The sequence below is a fragment of the Komagataella phaffii genome, chromosome 3, assembly GCF_000027005.1.
Source record: "Komagataella phaffii GS115 chromosome 3, complete sequence".
In the NCBI taxonomy this organism is placed as follows: domain Eukaryota; kingdom Fungi; phylum Ascomycota; class Pichiomycetes; order Pichiales; family Pichiaceae; genus Komagataella; species Komagataella phaffii.
In genome coordinates this window covers 1,753,519-1,770,001 of record NC_012965.1, presented here as the reverse complement: position 1 = coordinate 1,770,001, position 16,483 = coordinate 1,753,519, and the positions used below count along the sequence as shown (strand labels likewise).

Sequence of the window (16,483 nt, the reverse complement as noted above, 5' to 3'; positions counted from 1 at the left end):
ATCCTAATTATCAGTATTCCAGCCCAGAGACCAGTGACCAGGTAGAGACTTACCCCCCAACAAAGAGAATGTCAGGTCATCACATACATACACCAAGTTATATTAAGCCACCTACGGGAGGTTGGAATTTTACTCCCGCCAACTGGAAGCAGAATACGGTTCTTGTTTTGGTGGGATTCACAGCCTGTTGTGTGGGTCTCTATAAGTTGGGAGAGGCAGGTTCTTACAACCCAAAGCTGAAATATAAAGAAGAGGAGCTTTCCAGATGGAACCAATCGGCAAAGAAAAACTAGAGCAGAGATATCATCAGAAATGGGTAGTCCCCAAGACTCCATAGCATAGAGAGTTCAAATACGAGTCCACGTCCCACATTCAACGATTCACTGTTTCATTATTTATTTATTTATTATAATATACAAGGATGAAAACTTTCAATACAGGTATACTTTCAGTGATTTGTTTTTTTTGAGGAGGTCCTTGATGACCTCAATGTTTTTGTAATCGTCCCAATAGGAAATCTTCTTCGAATCAAGGTAGGAAGAATCAACCACGATCGCTGAGATGCTGTCTGGAGTGAGGGTGCATTCTTCTTCTTCTAGTAGACGAATCAATCTGCCGGTAGTGGAAGACAACAGATGACTCTTGGCCCTCTTTATGAGTTCAATGTCGTTTTTCATCTTGTTTTTCTTGATTAATTTTAGAGATGAGCCCGGTAGGTCTCTGGTAGCCCTATGAATATCACAGCACCTGATTGCCGATTGAGACAATACCAGCACATATTTAGAGGTGTTTCTGCGTGACTTACCGAAAACTCTTGGAAATGTAGTCTTGAGGAACTTGCTGAATCCTGGCAAGTTTCTCTTATGTGGATAATCTCCAGTGTAGACAAAATCGTCCTTAGAAAAATACAATTCACTGAGCTCCAAAGAACTCAGATCCTTGTTATGCTGTCTGATCTTTTTAGCCAGCTCTTCAACAATCACATCCGGCTGCTCTTTACTGAAATTAAGCTTATGTTCAATGTCATATTGCATCTTGATCTTTTTCTTTTCCTTTAACTTTTCCTTGCTTGAGCCTTGGTCTCTTTTTCTTTTTCCTTTTCCGTCAATCTTCTCTTCCTCTGGCTCCGACACCACCACACCCTCATCTACCTCGTTATCAGAAGGGTTGTAAGCGTATTCCAAACCGTCATCCAAATCGTCTGCCAATGTTGACATTATGCACAGATATTGAAGATCGATGTTTATTCCATCAGGAATTTTTTCTTTCCCTTCTGCATGAAAAATATATTTATCTTCGCGAGAAATGTCCTTCGTTTGTTTTACTACATCTAAGTTGTTGTTTACGATATCTCTGAAACATAAGTGATGGATGAACTACCCGAAGAACAAAAGACACCTGTGGCGCGTCAATCCTCACCAGTTAGATCGTCACAGAATTTGGTGTCATCTCGGGTTAGGTCCAGGTCACGGTATTCTCTGCCTCCCAAGACTCCAGTGCGAACGCCCAGTCGCACTAGATCAGGTTCAACTCAACGACTACGAAGAGTTTCAGCTGGAGAGACACCCAAATTGAAAAGGCATTCAAACGATGGGCGGACGACTCCAACCATAAAAGGAGCACATGGTAATTCGCCGCGCAGAAATTCAATCAGGAGGGTCCCTACTACTCCCTACGCTCTAAGAGCCCTTAAGACATTGACCCCAAGAGGAGCCAGAAGACAATCTGCAGCTAGAGACACTCCCAATAGAGAGAATTCACAGTACACCCCGACTAAAGATCTTAGGTCATTGAGTCGCCTTTTGTTAAAGGAAAGAAACCAAGGAAACACAGAAAGTCATAATTTGTCAACCATTGAAAATAAATCTACAACCGTCCACGAGACTCTTCCTCTTCCCGACCTAAGCGAGTTCACTGATATAGCAATGCCTGAAGGAGTGGTTCAAAGGGGAATATTTAGTCCGGCAAAGCCTGATGACCAGGAACTATTTGAGGGAATCAACCAAGATTTCAATCAAGACGTGGAGTCTTATCAAGGTGTTAACGAGAATAATGAGAATGGCACATTCAGTGATGAAGAACCGCTTTTTGGCATGGATTTATCATTGTTGGAGCCGGCAGTAGGAGCATCACCACCAAAAAAATCTTCCAAACCTTCCAAATCAACAAACTCGCTTCTCCCCAAATCCATGATCCTGAAGATGGTCAAATTCAAAACTGGACGAACCACAATTGGCCCTAATTTATACCCCACCTTACAATCCATAAGTGACGATTTCTTCACCCAGGTATCGGAAGACCTGTGCCGTTATGCCGAACATGGGCGTCGATCGATGGTCAACTTTACCGATATCCAACTTTTAACACAACGCATTAACAAAAACTTGGCATCAGTAGATAACAGCACAGAACATAGCGATATTATGACCTTAGCAAGAGAATCATTAGATCTCGAACAGCTTATGGAACTTGAGAATATGATGCATCTCAACCAAATGCAAAAATCAACGAAAAAAAAAACTGTAAACTAGTGTAATATTATATGTACATTTATAGCTCCACATCCCTCTGAGCTCGCATAGCCCTTTGGCTTGAGCTCGATCTAATCAAACGATAAAGTTCAAAGAATGCCGCTGGCGTAACTCCCTGAATCCTTCTAGCTTGGCCTATTGTTTCCGGTTGTATAGTGTTCAAAAGATTTACAACTTCAGAACTCAATGCTGGTACATCTCTGTAGTCAAATCCAGTTGGAAGCAACAAATTTTCATCAGATTGGAATGCCTTGATATATCCAATCTCTTTTTTCAGGTGACCTGCATATAACCCCTCTACTGTCAACTTGTGCAGTATTCTATCCGAAAGATCTGCCTTATGTGGGAAATTAAGCAAAGGGAAAAGTTCCTTCATTCCAACCTTTTGGTATTTGAGTATGTCAAAGGCAGTTTTTGGTTTAGAATCGTCACTAATGTTGATTCCCAAAGACTGCCTCCACTTGGCACTAGATTGTTTGAATTTTGTCAAATAATCACGGGTGGTATTCAGAAGCTCTTTCTCTTTCAAAAAATGATCCCATCGTTCGTCTCCAACACAGCCAACATCTCGTCCCTTTGGAGTTAGTCTCAGGTCAGCATTATCGGAACGTACACTGACTCTGAATTCGGAACGAGAAGTAAACATACGATAGGGTTCTTGAACACCTTTCGTTATCAAATCATCTATCAAGACTCCAATGTATCCGTCGCACCTGGATAACTTTAGTGGAGGTTTATTCTGTTGGCTCAAGGCCGCATTTACTCCAGCAATCACACCCTGAGAAGCAGCTTCTTCGTAACCTGTTGTTCCATTTATCTGTCCAGCTAGATATAAACCCTCTATCAGTTTCGTTTCTAGGGTAGGTTTAAGTTCTCTTGGGTCAACATAATCATACTCAACACCGTAACCAGGTTGAAGCATGTTAACCTTTTCTAGGCCTTTTATCATTCGTACCATTTGCAACTGGATATCTTCAGGCATAGTACAGCTGATACCATTAGGGTATACAACATCGTTATCGATGCCTTCAGGCTCCAGCCAAACGGTGTGCTTTGTTTTGTCTGCAAAGCGAATAACTTTCGATTCGATTGAAGGACAATAGCGAGGTCCTTTAACGGTTTCTCTGATATGGATGGATTTATCTAAGTTAGAACGAATTAAATCGTGCATCTCTGGAGTGGTTTCTGTTGCGTGGCATCGTAGTTGTTCGTTTATCCGTACGGTGTCGTTCATATAAGACATTGGTTGAGGTGGGTCGTCCCCGTGCTGTACCTCCAGGTTTGAATAATCAATAGTTTTGGAAGATAATCTAGGAGGAGTCCCTGTCTTCAGTCTTCCAAGGCGAAATCCCGCCTCATTCAAAGTTTTGCTGAGTCCAAATGTGGCATCTTCACCAATTCTACCAGCAGGATAACAATTTAGGCCAATATGAATTTCTCCACCTAAGAATGTTCCTGTAGTTATAATTACTTTATCAGCTCTAATTAAGTCACCTGAATCCAATACAAGGCCTCTAATTCTGCCGAAGCTTCTTCCTTCGACATCTGTACTGGTCTTGGTTTGGGCTGGTGGTTCAATCAGTAGATCTTCGACTTTACCTTCGACGATGTTCAAGTTTGGATATCCCTCTAGTTCCTTTTGCATCTCTTCTAAATAGATCTTTCTGTCTATCTGTGCCCGTGGGCCCCAAACTGCTGGGCCTCTTGACCTGTTTAAAATTTTGAACTGGATACCAGCTTTATCTACGATCTTCGGGGCGACACCATCTAGAGCGTCAACTTCTCTAAGAAGCGTCCCCTTTCCAACTCCTCCCATAGAAGGGTTGCACGAACATGTACCTATTTTTGATAAATCTGGAGTAATTAACGAAGTCAATACCCCAGTCCTTGCTGATCCAGTGGCAGCTTCGATACCAGCATGGCCTGCTCCAATAACCACAACAGGATGTAACGGTTTGGTCAGTAGAGTCGACTCCAACTCCGTCGTCATAGTAACATTCCTTTTACACACCCTATTAAAGCTTTTAAGAGCTAATAACTTGGTGTTACGGGAAAGCATTCTATGTACAATCTTATCTTCGACTGTGAGAAAAAAAAATTACTAACAAAGAATTCAAAAGTTTGGTAGCCTTATGACGAGATTAAAGAGAGGGAGACGAGACGTGCAAAGACCTACATAATTTTGGTGTGACTGCAACAGGACAGAGCTCCTAGCAATAAGGTTTTCCTCTTACAACTAGCTACTATGGTATAGTGTTAATAGTCATCTTGAAAAATCCTTCAAGTTTGAATAACTAAAATCTGCTTAAAATACAGCAATCTCATGGAACATCTTTTCATTCCTTTCCTTCTCTAATAAATAAATAACATTGAGCTCATAAATACTACATCAGTTCTGATAAAAGAAGACAACAAATAAAATACAACATTTATGCAAAATGGATCGTATAAACATTCATCAACTTCAGTGCTCCTCAGATGGACCGGATACTAGCTGAGCTCTTTTTTGTGCATCTACTTGTTTGAAAGTCTCCCATTTGGATGCTTGTGTCGGGAATCCTAAAATTGTCTGTTTGAAGTTGTGAATATTGTCTCTGATACCAAAGTTGAAATGTCTGTCAGCTTGCCAAAACAAGAATCCGCCTGCCAATAGTCCAGCACCAATAGGTTGTCTAATGAAGAAAAATACCAGCACAGCTGGTCTGAATGCAACTAAGTATGGCATTTTGTATTGTAAGATGTGTCTCTCAATAAGGAGTTGGTTTAGTACAGTGGTTGAGAAAGATACTATTGGTCGATAATTGAGTGGTAAACGACTCAGATTTGTATGTAAGTATAGATCCAATAGGTAGCCTTCAGCAAACCAATTGAGGTCCAATTAATACTTTCTACTTGTTTAACCTATTTCCTGATTTACCGCAACAAGTAATTCTCCATCCAGGCATTAACAATCATTCGACACTTCTTTGGCACAGCGCAAAGCAAGAAACGCACCCAAATTAGCTTTCGATTATGTAATCTCGGGCGAGAATCCTAAAGCTGTAATCGATCCCTACTAAGCAACTCAACTATTTTCACCTGTTGTAATCCTAACAATGTTTAGACAATTCATTCGTGTCCCTGCTATTAGCGCTCGTGCCTTGACTCGTTCCATTACTTTTTCTGCCGCTAACCAACCAAGGATCAGAATTGGATCAATTGCTCCGAATTTTGAGACTGAAACCACTCAAGGCAAAATCAACTTCCACGACTTCATTGGAGATTCATGGACGATTTTATTCTCACATCCCGCAGATTTCACCCCTGTCTGTACTACTGAATTAGGAGCTTTCTCAGCTCTAAAGCCAGAATTTGACAGTAGAAATGTTAAGCTGATTGGACTGTCTGCTGAGCCAGTTGCTAAGCACAAGGAATGGATCAAAGACATTGAAGAGGTTGCTACGGGCGGAAAAGAGTTCCAGTTCCCAATTATTGGTGACGAATCGAGAGAGGTCTCCTATTTGTACGATATGGTCGATGAAGAAGGTTTCAAGAACCTGTCTGGTGGATTAGTGCTTACCATCAGGTCAGTTTACATCATACACCCCTCTAAGAAAGTGAGATTGATCATGACTTACCCAGCTTCCACCGGTAGAAACTCCGCAGAAGTTCTCAGAGTCATTGATGCTTTGCAATTGGCTGATAAACGTGGAGTTGCTACTCCAATTGACTGGACTGAGGGTCAAGATGTCATCATTCCACCTACTGTATCCAACGAGGATGCCAAAAAGAAGTTCGGAGACTTCAAGGAGGTCAAGCCCTACTTGAGATACACATCCCTTAAATAGTTGTAGTAGCTTAGTTTGAAACCCATTCACGGCCACCCAGGCATTATGAGTGACTTTTTGAGGCCATCTTGCCCTGCTTTCTCCTCACTTTTTCTTGCAGATTCCCGCTCCTTTTTTTTCACTCATTCTTAACCGATCGCGCATGAAAACATTTACCCTCAAACGGATCTTGACTTCTCCATAAACTACCCCAGAGCTATGAAGGGCGTTCCGATCTTACCCCTGGACAAGTCTTTGAAAAGGAAAGGAGATCAATTCCTGGAGGATCATGATCGCCTCGACAAAAAGCAGAAAGATTCGTTGCCTATCTCACAAAGTCCTGGGCATCGTCCTGTGACGTCTTGCACTCATTGCAGACAGCACAAAATTAAATGTAATGCAAGTGAGAGGTATCCTCAACCTTGCCAAAGATGTGAAAAGATGAACTTGAATTGTGAGATAGATCCACAGTTTAGACCCAAGAAGGGGTCTCAAATTCAAAGTTTAAAAAATGATGTTGACGAATTAAAGAGTAAGATAGAGTTCCTCACTAGGAATGAAAGCTTGATCGCTAAGGCTTTGGCAAAGAAAGACCCAAGTGGATCTTCTTCCGCCAAATATATGTTACCTAAGACGGAACATGACCCGGCTTTGACAGCCCTTGGCTCTGTCTCTTCTTCCTCTGCGAATCCTGTGTTGTTGAAGGATGAACTGTTAAGCAATAATCTAACCAACACGAATTCACCAGAAATGAAAAACACTAAAGTCCCCGAGGTTCCAGAGACGGAAATGAAGGAGTTTGTACTTGGAAATGTCAAACTTCCTCTGGACAAAGCCAACGAATTGCATCACAGATTCGTTACCCAGTATTTACCTTACTTGCCCATTCTGCAAACATCGAACTGCGTTGAACTATATGAGCAATCACAATTGTTGTTTTGGACAGTCATACTCACCGCATGTCTTTCTGATTCCGAACCTTCTTTGTATATCAGTTTGGCCTCTCTGATCAAACAGTTGGCTATCGAAACTTCATGGATTCGAACTCCAAGATCTACCCATATTATTCAAGCTTTGTTAATCCTGGGTACGTGGCCACTGCCAAATCAAAAGGTCTTAGACGACTGTTCTTATCGATTTGTTGGTCTGTCGAAGAATCTCTCCCTTCAGTTGGGTTTACACAGAGGAAAGTTTATCAGCGAGTTTTCCCGTACTCAAGTGGCTCTGGCTAATGCAGAGAAATGGAGAACGAGAACATGGCTGGCAGTCTTTTTTTGTGAACAATTTTGGAGTTTCTGTTTGGGCCTTCCACCGTCCATGCAGACAGATTTTCTTTTAGAGCAGGCCCGGATAGACAATACTCTTCCCAAGAATTTCCGATGCCTCATCAGTCTCTCAATTTTCCAAGCTAAGCTGGTCAACGTCATGGGATTATCTGTTACTTCTCCAGATGGGCTTTTAGAGCCCAAAAATAGAGCCGGAGCGTTGTCTATTTTGGAAAGAGAGCTGGAAAGGCTGGCCTTCAAGCTCCAAATTGATGATATTTCAGTCGAGATTTATTACCTCTATGTGCAATTGATGATATGTTGCTTTGCCTTCCTACCTGAGACTCCCACCGAGGATCAGACAAAATACGTCACACTGGCCTACCTAGCAGCTACCAGAATAGTCACGATAATATCCAAAATGAACGAACGAAGACAATTGATTGAGTATCCAATTTACGTTCGGCAATCTGTCTCGTTGGCTGTGTTGGTACTATTCAGATTGCATCTAACACCTTATTTATTACCCAGGTACGTTGACAGTGCGAGGCAAAGTATTGTCACAGTCCACAGACTCTTCAGAAACATGCTTTCAGCGTGGAAAGATGTAGAGAATGATATTAGTCGAACTGCAACAGTTTTGGAGAAGCTAAACCTAGTGATAATCACACATCCAGAATTATTTGTCAAATCTGAAGGAATAATTTCCCGGATGAGGTCACATTTGACAGGATCTTTATTCTACGACCTCGTTTGGTGTATTCATGAAGCTCGCAGAAGAACTTTGAACGAAACTCAGACTAAAAGCAAAGATAAATCTAAGGATAAGCTCGCTAGTAGACCTCCTCCATTACCATTTTACAATCAAATTACGAAAGAGGACTTTACCACGATCACCTCAACGACGCCGAATGGTACCACAATTACAACATTGGTTCCTACGGATCAGGCCTTATTAAATGCCACAGCTACAGCTACAGCAGCGGGCTTAGCAAAACCTACAATGATTAATGGAATTCCCATGGCGATGCTTGAAGCCACAGGTTCATTGGCCTCCAGCAACCAAAAGGAAAAGAGAAACAAACCTAGCAAGGATGTTTCCAAAGCTGTTTCCAACTCTCAAGCCCATGTGAACACACCTAGAAGAGTTTCTCAAAACAGTAAAGAGCCTGTTGTACCTAAAATTGAAAAACTTCCAGTAACGGAGAGTCCGTTCAACTCGTCATTGTTCAACTCGCAATTAGACGTCAATGATGTCTACAGCACTGCGTCTACTACAAGTTCGAATAACAATCCTCAATCGTTCTTGTCGGCCAACGAAGAGTTCAATATGAATGATCTGAATAATGATCAAAGTTTTATCGATTCAATCTTCCAACAACAGAACAACTGGTCCGATAAAGGAGATGATTTCCTAGGATGGCTGGATACAAATATGGCTCCGGAGTTTTGAATTCTCTCACAATATTAATTAGGGTGTAAATAGCAATCATATTTAGTCATCATCCTCTCTAGGGTCCCCAATTCCATCTTCGTAGATAGCAAATACACATTCACTCTCGGGAAGACATGGGGAGTCATAAATCTTACAAATTCTTTGCTCAGCCTTACCCTTCTTGAATGATAAACGGGTTGTTGACGAGTGAGCAACGATGTTTCCACCAATTGGTTTCTTTGGATCTGGATTGAATACAGCGGAGGCATCAACTTGTGCTACAACTTGATTAGTGATCAGCACTGCAATTCCAAACTCATCAGCTAATCGTTGTAGAGTTCTCATGTATTTGGCTACATGCATCTGTCTTGCAGATAGTTCACCTCTTCCACTGAAATCGGTTCTGTATAAAGCCATTATGGAGTCCACGATAAGAAGGGAAAATCTTGATTCAGACATCATTGCAGCTGCCTGGTTCAGCAGTTGAAGTTGATGATCAGCATTATAAGCTCTAGCATAGGCAACGTTGTCCAAGGTATCATCTTCATTCAGACCATAACGTTTTGCAATCGAAACCAAACGAATTGGACGAAAAGTGCCCTCTGTGTCAATATAAAGGCATTTACCCTCTCCTCCTCCCATATCAATAGGCAGTTGACAAGTGACTGCTAGTGTGTGGCATAGTTGAGATTTTCCTGTTCTGAATTCACCAAACACTTCCGTTATCGAACCTGTCTCTATACCCCCACCAAGAAGAGTATCTAGTTTCTTGGAGCCTGTGGTAATGCAAATCAACTCAGATCTTCTGTGATGAAATTCTGAGGCTGTGGTGAAACCCATGGGAACAAACTTTGAGGCCTCTGCTAGCAACTTGTCAGCCTTTATCTCAGAAATTCCCTTAACAGTAAGCAGAGCTCTTTTAGGAGTATATGCGATTGCTTCAACTGTATTATACCCTGCTTCCATAAGTTTCCTAATATCTCCGGGACTGATCCCGTTGCCTTCCAATTTGGATATAGGCATTGGGCCGAACATTTCATCATCCTCCTCTTGTTCTTGCTCTACATGACCATTTCCAGAATTAACCTGATGCTCCTCTTCTAGATTCATCACCCGCTGCGAGTCCTCTATGACTTCATGGTTCGACATCTTTCGTTCAGAGTAACTTACGTGTTGTGGGTAAATAAATACTTTATGTTTACGCGACTGACTTTTGAAATATTACATGATCATCGATCTTCTCTCCTCTCTTTTTGTATTGCCTCTGAATACGAAGTGATTGAGGTTTGACATGACAAGAAGAGTCTTTAAAGCTGAATTAAGCCCATTTATGGGCGGTCCTTTCTTATTGTATTTAGAAACGCCATCATTGGAAGAAATCAAAACGAGCTCGAGATGTCGAATCCCCATGACTCTTCACCTCAGTGAGAATGGAACCGATGACAATTTAGGATGTTACGTATTAGGAATCCCAGATGTAAGTAGTTGTTTTTTGATGCAAAGTGTTGCAAATAACTAACTTCGCCTTTAGAGAACAGGAAATGTCCATCAGACGTTACTCAACGGAAATCAAGAGCTATTAGATGTGACGAAACGCCTATCCTATCTGCTCACCAAGAAATACCAAGTGGTTACATATGTCTCCATCTCCGGAAACTTTACAGACGAAAGTATTAGGGATGTTATTTTAGAGGTGGACAAGTTATTGAAAGATGGTAGAGGTACCCAGAACCCATTGTCATCAACAGTGAATGAAGCATAAAGAAGCAGACTTTACTATCAGTCTAACCCCACCTCAAGTAGAGAAGATCTGTCTTGTCTCAAAACTTTGTCGGCTGAACCTGAGCAGGGCCAATTTGAACTCCTGTACACTATATTTCCCCATTAGCTGTTATCACATCAAGCTTGATGATCTAATCGCTGTTTTTCTTTTTCGCACCTGAATTTTTTTATCTTAAAAAAATTTCAGACTTGAAAATAACTATGAGTGAAGCAGGTACTTTCAAGAAGAATCATTCTTCAAGGAAAGGAAAGAGAGCTTGGAGAAAAAACATTGACTTGGAGGATGTTGAGAAAGGTCTAGAAGAGTCCAGAGAAAATGATATACAATACGGTGGTAATCCTGAGGAGATGGATCTCTTCACTGTGGACACTAGTGGTTCAGAACAAATCCGCAAGAAGAGGAACATCCCCCCCTTGAAATCTAGACAAATTCTTGAGCAGCGTTCAAAGGTTCCTGCTTTGGATTCTGGAAAGAGAAATAGAAAGCCGGTTCCACAGCAACAAGTCCGTCGGTTGATGTCACTTGCTGGAAGAACAGTTGGCAAGTCAAAGACAGTCGCCCTGATCGAAAGAGATGGAGTCATCAAGACAGGTAAGAGCCTGGAATTGTGGGGATCTGAACCCGAGGAAGAAGTAAAGAAACCATATCTTCCTGAGGCCGATCCTCCGACAAGGCCTGAAACACTAAACCTTCCTCCAGTCAGAGTAGCTACGCTGGAAGATGTTCCTCATGCGGGCAAGTCATACAACCCAGCGGTCGATAGTTGGAAAGACTTGATAGAAAAAGAGTTCTTCAGAGAGAAGAAGGTAGAAGATCAGTTAATTGCTCTTGACGAGCATAAGACACTGATCAAGAACATGATGGTAGCTCTCGAGGAGGAGGAAGAACCAGATCAAGTTGACCAAGAAGAAGATGAAGATTCTGAGGGAGAAAAGTCAAACAGATCCGATGTGCCAGAGAAGATTGTGCACAAGAAGAAGACCAGAGTTCAAAGAAACAGTATCAAGAGAGAAAAGGCGATGTTACAGCTAGAGGAGGAATTGCAACAGATACAGAAAAAAATGGATCAAATAGATCAATTGGATAAGATAGAGAAAGAGCTTTTGTTAGAAAAGTCCAAACCAAAGGCTACTAAAGCAAGGAAAACAAAATCAAAACATGATGCTGTACTTCCAGAGCGTGTCGAGGTAAAGCTATCATCTGAGCTGACTGATTCCTTGAGGAAACTGAAGCCTGAAGGGAATTTGGCGTATGATCAAATGAGAGCACTTCAAGCTACTGGTGTAATAGAAACTGCTCAAAAGAAGAAGGAAGGGAAAGAGCCATGGGTTAAAGTAATTGAAAAGGCATCATATGCTGAGTTTAAATAGTAGTTTTATTAGTTAATGGTGTATTTGACTTTAACATTGACGATGTGAAAGAAACATAATATGTAGCAGGAGATTTGAAATTTATTGAGCGAAAGGATCTCCGTTTTCTGATCCGGACCTGCTTCCCTAATGTTCTCTAGGATATTTGATACCTTCAAGCTATCATCGACGATCACCAACGAAGATGTGATATTATATCCAAGTGACACTATAAAAGGCATATTAGATGTTGACGTCGTCAACAAGGCAAAAGTGAAACGAATAGAGGGTTCATTAAAGGGAGAGCTGTTCCTTCAGTATTTCAGTGTGTCATCCAACAAAATGGAGACAAGAACCGTTACGTTTCTAGCTCGTCCTTTGGCATTCAATGAGGAAGATGAATCGGAAAAATCATTGAATATTGATGAAGTTTGGTACAAGGATTCTTTCCATCAAGTAACCTTTAGCGTCAAAATTCCGGATTACATAATTTTAGACGAAGGAGAAGGCTCTTGGTGGAGTCATTTTGGATATCCCAAAAGCTCTGAGGGGACAACTTGCTGTTTGCCTCCATCTATAAACTACTATGGAAGTCATGAAGAGCAATACAAGATCAATTATTCGATCGACATATACCTTGTGACGGACAACATGGTGTTCTCAAGGCATTACCACGAAATCAAACTAGTCATCGAGAGTAGGCTTACCAAACGACAATTGAACATAATAAAAGAGGCAAACAGCGACATGGATGAGGCTCAACTAATAGAGGCAAACGCCAAATGGTCAAGCCATCCAAGAAAACTGATAAAGGCTGACGAAGACCACATGGAAGATGAGGTTGATCACATAGTTAGTTCCAACCTAACTGGAAGCTACAAATATTCAAAGTACATTCGGCAGTTTTACGATGATAAGTTTATCCCCTCCAATTACAAACAGCTCGTTTGTGATGTGCACATGAAAGTTCAGTTAACAATGAGTTCCAAGCATTGCTATATCGGAGGTCCGTTACCACGTTTGGGCGTTAGGATCAAGGTAGCCAATCCGAGCTCAGATTTTCTCATACCGGGAACCCAACAGTCGTCACTTCTGGGAGAATTTTTTGTCAAGAAAGTTACACTGGATTTGGTTGAAAAGTCCACCATTTTGTACAATAGAAGATCCCTTACAAAGAGAAGGACTTTATTTCAGAATGTTTATTACGGCTTCAAGTTTGACTTGGCGACAGTTGGTGACGACTACCTGATTCCGTATGATCAGATATTTGGATCCGAAGATGATATAATATTGAATCCGAACACACCACTGGGGGAACAATTTAAAAAGGGAACTTCTAAAAATCAAGGGCTACGATTAACCAACGATCTAGAAGTATTTCAGCTGCTACAGAAGAGACATATACTGGAATTTACACTCATACTGTCAAATTTGGAGACAGGAGGAAGAACTCGAACAGTTTATTTGAAATCAGACTTGATCGTACTTCGAAGGTGACGAAAATGCCGAAGAACAGATCCTCTGCAACTTCAACCAATGGAATCTAAACTGCAATGTAGAGGACTTCACTTTTGAATGCTGTGAGAACTATGGTCTGAAACATGTATCGGTTTGATTTTCGCGTTCTCCTACAATCAGAACTGCACCTCCTCATTCGGTTTCTGGTTTCAGTCAACCTTACTCAAAGATTGGTTATTCACTCACAAGGCTGAATAATCAACTAAAATGGGTTTGTTTGGTCTGTTTGAGTTGGAATTCAACCCAGAGTTTCCCGATGATCATGTTTACACTGGAGAGAATATCAAGGGCTCCTTGACATTTACCACTCGAAGACAGATTGATGTAACTAAAATTGTGCTATCATTGAACGGTGTTGCGGTATTAACTTACATTGAAGGTAGCGGAGAAAGTAGCACCCGATACGAACAAGAACTTGATTTGTTTAGTCCTAGAGAAGTGCTTGTTTTTCCTAATCCAGATGCCACTTCCAGCAGTGGTAATTACACATTACCAAAGAAATTCACCACATCCTTTGACTACGACTTGACTTTTCCCAAGTTCATTGACCCCGAATTAGTTTCTTGTAGCAGACCTTTTTTTGATATCACGCCAAGTACTAACTCATTCAATGCCTCCGGGACCCAACGTTGTGAGATAAGGTACTTCTTGAAGTTAGATGTAAACTACAAATCGTTCAGTTCCAAGCAGTCAAAGATATGGGAGTTCCAATATCAAAACAACGTTGGGATTGACTACATTAATCGAATCCTAAGAACTAAAGAGGATGACATGCATGGCGAGTTTTTTAGCCAAAGCGATGTTGACGATGATGATGAAGACATATCTATCCCGGAAACAGAGGACACAGAGCACCCCATGTTGAAATATTGGAGAAAGGGTTACCGGGATCATAAAGATTTTAAAAATAAAAAGAAAATATTGATTGACAGCATAGCCGGTTCGAAATCTAAAGAACCGGTACCAAATGAGGCCAGTTTATCCAAGTTGGACAAGCTCTTCCGGAGAAAGAAGGCGGACCATGGGGTCAATTTTTTCAATATCTTACTAACAATTGCAATAACCAATAGCAGTCGATTTAATCGCCCCTTCATATTGATTGGAGAGTCATTGAGGAATAAATTTGACATTGAGTTCTCGGTACCGTTCAACGATCATTATCAGCTGTCCCAAAATCAGAGCTCGAAGCTATCGGCATTCTACCTCAAAAATATAGCAGTCTTTGTCCGTACAACGGTGGGAGTCAGAATAAGAGACCGGAGGTTTAATAGTGGATCTATTACTCCTCGGCTGATATACTACAAACGATGGAGTACCAGTGATGCAGATGGGCTTTTTGAGATTGATCTTTTAGAAAAAGGCAAGTTCAGCCCCGAGGACAATACCCTGTCATATAAGCTTTCTCTGGACAAATTTTTAGAAGGAGGGTTAAGGGACCCAATTGTATCCCCTCATTTACCGCTGCGGACGTGGGTTCATAAATATAACGAAGACATTTTAAAGTCACTTATGAAAAATATGGAGAAATTTCCTGATCTACATCGAGTATACCCAGATTATCAACTGAGGAAGCATGCCAACATCTGCTCTGAGTTATATTTCAGGATTCAAGTTGCAGCTACTAAGGACGGTGACGACGTACACACTTTTAAGATCTTCAGACCCGTCATGTTGTTGGAGCATCAAGAAGATTCGAAAATAGTAGACATGGTGAACAATCCGGAACTACCAGGCTATGAAGACATCCTTCCACATTACACTGAGGTAGATCACAACGGGAAGGAAGAAAAGGTAGCAAAGGTGGTTAGTTGCTAAATAGTAATTGATTAACTTTACATTTTGTCTAGGGCCTCTTTTATTGTATTCGAGCCACTGATTGACACCGATCTGCCACACCTAGAATGGCACGACTGAGGCGCCTAAGAATTTTCCTTCTGATAGCAAAATCAATGTCCTTGATAATTGTTCCTGGACACTCAATTTGGAAATACTTTGAAGGCTATGATTCCGAAGCACCTGGGACCAGTTCTTCAGAATGGGAACTAGCGTCGTTCCAGAAAGAGGCTGATGATCATCTAGCATTCATAGAGCATGTAAAGATAGGAGTAGATCAGCTGATAAGAACAGAAAATTCAATTCTGATATTCAGTGGAGGACAAACTAAAGAATCTTGCGGACCTATCAGTGAAGCTCAAAGCTACTGGTTCCTAGCAAAAGCTTTGGGTTTATACGAAAACCAATCAGTTGCAAGTCGTATTCACACCGAAGAATATGCCAGAGACTCCTTTGAGAACGTGCTGTTTTCCATCCTTAGATACAAGGAAATCGTTGGCGACTATCCTAAATCTTTGACAATTGTTGGACTGGGATTCAAGAAGGCAAGGTTTGTTCACCAGCATTTTCCAGCCCTTAGTTGGGAAGGAGAGTATGAATATATATCGGTCGGACCTACGTTACTGGATTCATTTTTCAGCGACTGCGTCACTGAAGCACAACGAAAGGAGAAAGAGGAAGCCTACTTCTCTGATCTGGAATCTTCTGAGATGAAGTATGCCGTGTCTGAATTCTCCAGAGATCCTTTTGGCAAGGGTCCAGTGTTATCCGCAAAAAGACGACTAAGAGATCCTTTCAAAAGGGGATGCCCTTATAGAGATGAAAAATACTTTGACATGCTAGACTCTAATTGAAACACTTCTCATATTCCAGAAACTCCCAGGCAATTACGAACGAGTCGGCCAGCCCATCACCATGAATGCTTAAAACGCCAACTCCTTCCATCTCATTTTCGTACCAGAT

General features: G+C 41.3%; 13 protein-coding genes across 13 annotated transcripts; 9 read left to right on the top strand and 4 right to left on the bottom strand.

Annotated features, from left to right (window-relative positions):
• Nucleotides 1–68: 68 nt before the first annotated feature.
• PAS_chr3_0911 (Hypothetical protein) lies at nt 69–293 on the top strand (the record flags this gene model as incomplete). The annotated part of the gene is made up of 1 exon (XM_002493104.1): nt 69–293. One exon carries the CDS (start codon nt 69–71, stop codon nt 291–293), a length of 225 nt encoding a protein of 74 aa, XP_002493149.1.
• A 138-nt stretch (nt 294–431) lies between these two features.
• PAS_chr3_0910 (uncharacterized protein) lies at nt 432–1,217 on the bottom strand (the record flags this gene model as incomplete). The annotated part of the gene is made up of 1 exon (XM_002493103.1): nt 432–1,217. The coding sequence occupies one exon, from the start codon at nt 1,215–1,217 to the stop codon at nt 432–434; it is 786 nt and encodes a 261-aa protein (XP_002493148.1).
• A 150-nt stretch (nt 1,218–1,367) lies between these two features.
• On the top strand, nt 1,368–2,531 carry PAS_chr3_0909 (Hypothetical protein; the record flags this gene model as incomplete). The annotated part of the gene is made up of 1 exon (XM_002493102.1): nt 1,368–2,531. One exon carries the CDS (start codon nt 1,368–1,370, stop codon nt 2,529–2,531), a length of 1,164 nt encoding a protein of 387 aa, XP_002493147.1.
• Nucleotides 2,532–2,550: 19 nt separating this feature from the next.
• PAS_chr3_0908 (Mitochondrial protein, forms a heterodimer complex with Mss1p) lies at nt 2,551–4,590 on the bottom strand (the record flags this gene model as incomplete). Its single annotated transcript, XM_002493101.1, has 1 exon — nt 2,551–4,590. One exon carries the CDS (start codon nt 4,588–4,590, stop codon nt 2,551–2,553), a length of 2,040 nt encoding a protein of 679 aa, XP_002493146.1.
• A 405-nt stretch (nt 4,591–4,995) lies between these two features.
• Nucleotides 4,996–5,256, bottom strand: PAS_chr3_0907 (Hypothetical protein; the record flags this gene model as incomplete). Its single annotated transcript, XM_002493100.1, has 1 exon — nt 4,996–5,256. One exon carries the CDS (start codon nt 5,254–5,256, stop codon nt 4,996–4,998), a length of 261 nt encoding a protein of 86 aa, XP_002493145.1.
• Nucleotides 5,257–5,626: 370 nt separating this feature from the next.
• PAS_chr3_0906 (Mitochondrial peroxiredoxin (1-Cys Prx) with thioredoxin peroxidase activity) lies at nt 5,627–6,358 on the top strand (the record flags this gene model as incomplete). Its single annotated transcript, XM_002493099.1, has 1 exon — nt 5,627–6,358. One exon carries the CDS (start codon nt 5,627–5,629, stop codon nt 6,356–6,358), a length of 732 nt encoding a protein of 243 aa, XP_002493144.1.
• A 198-nt stretch (nt 6,359–6,556) lies between these two features.
• On the top strand, nt 6,557–9,055 carry PAS_chr3_0905 (Putative transcription factor, has homolog in Kluyveromyces lactis; the record flags this gene model as incomplete). The annotated part of the gene is made up of 1 exon (XM_002493098.1): nt 6,557–9,055. One exon carries the CDS (start codon nt 6,557–6,559, stop codon nt 9,053–9,055), a length of 2,499 nt encoding a protein of 832 aa, XP_002493143.1.
• Nucleotides 9,056–9,097: 42 nt separating this feature from the next.
• Nucleotides 9,098–10,186, bottom strand: PAS_chr3_0904 (Strand exchange protein, forms a helical filament with DNA that searches for homology; the record flags this gene model as incomplete). Its single annotated transcript, XM_002493097.1, has 1 exon — nt 9,098–10,186. One exon carries the CDS (start codon nt 10,184–10,186, stop codon nt 9,098–9,100), a length of 1,089 nt encoding a protein of 362 aa, XP_002493142.1.
• A 142-nt stretch (nt 10,187–10,328) lies between these two features.
• On the top strand, nt 10,329–10,799 carry PAS_chr3_1237 (uncharacterized protein; the record flags this gene model as incomplete). The annotated part of the gene is made up of 2 exons (XM_002493096.1): nt 10,329–10,514; nt 10,569–10,799. 2 exons carry the CDS (start codon nt 10,329–10,331, stop codon nt 10,797–10,799), a joined length of 417 nt encoding a protein of 138 aa, XP_002493141.1.
• Nucleotides 10,800–11,020: 221 nt separating this feature from the next.
• Nucleotides 11,021–12,190, top strand: PAS_chr3_0903 (Nucleolar protein; the record flags this gene model as incomplete). Its single annotated transcript, XM_002493095.1, has 1 exon — nt 11,021–12,190. The coding sequence occupies one exon, from the start codon at nt 11,021–11,023 to the stop codon at nt 12,188–12,190; it is 1,170 nt and encodes a 389-aa protein (XP_002493140.1).
• A 129-nt stretch (nt 12,191–12,319) lies between these two features.
• On the top strand, nt 12,320–13,666 carry PAS_chr3_0902 (Hypothetical protein; the record flags this gene model as incomplete). Its single annotated transcript, XM_002493094.1, has 1 exon — nt 12,320–13,666. One exon carries the CDS (start codon nt 12,320–12,322, stop codon nt 13,664–13,666), a length of 1,347 nt encoding a protein of 448 aa, XP_002493139.1.
• A 228-nt stretch (nt 13,667–13,894) lies between these two features.
• On the top strand, nt 13,895–15,502 carry PAS_chr3_0901 (Hypothetical protein; the record flags this gene model as incomplete). Its single annotated transcript, XM_002493093.1, has 1 exon — nt 13,895–15,502. One exon carries the CDS (start codon nt 13,895–13,897, stop codon nt 15,500–15,502), a length of 1,608 nt encoding a protein of 535 aa, XP_002493138.1.
• Nucleotides 15,503–15,588: 86 nt separating this feature from the next.
• On the top strand, nt 15,589–16,374 carry PAS_chr3_0900 (uncharacterized protein; the record flags this gene model as incomplete). Its single annotated transcript, XM_002493092.1, has 1 exon — nt 15,589–16,374. The coding sequence occupies one exon, from the start codon at nt 15,589–15,591 to the stop codon at nt 16,372–16,374; it is 786 nt and encodes a 261-aa protein (XP_002493137.1).
• Between the last annotated feature and the right edge of the window lie 109 nt (nt 16,375–16,483).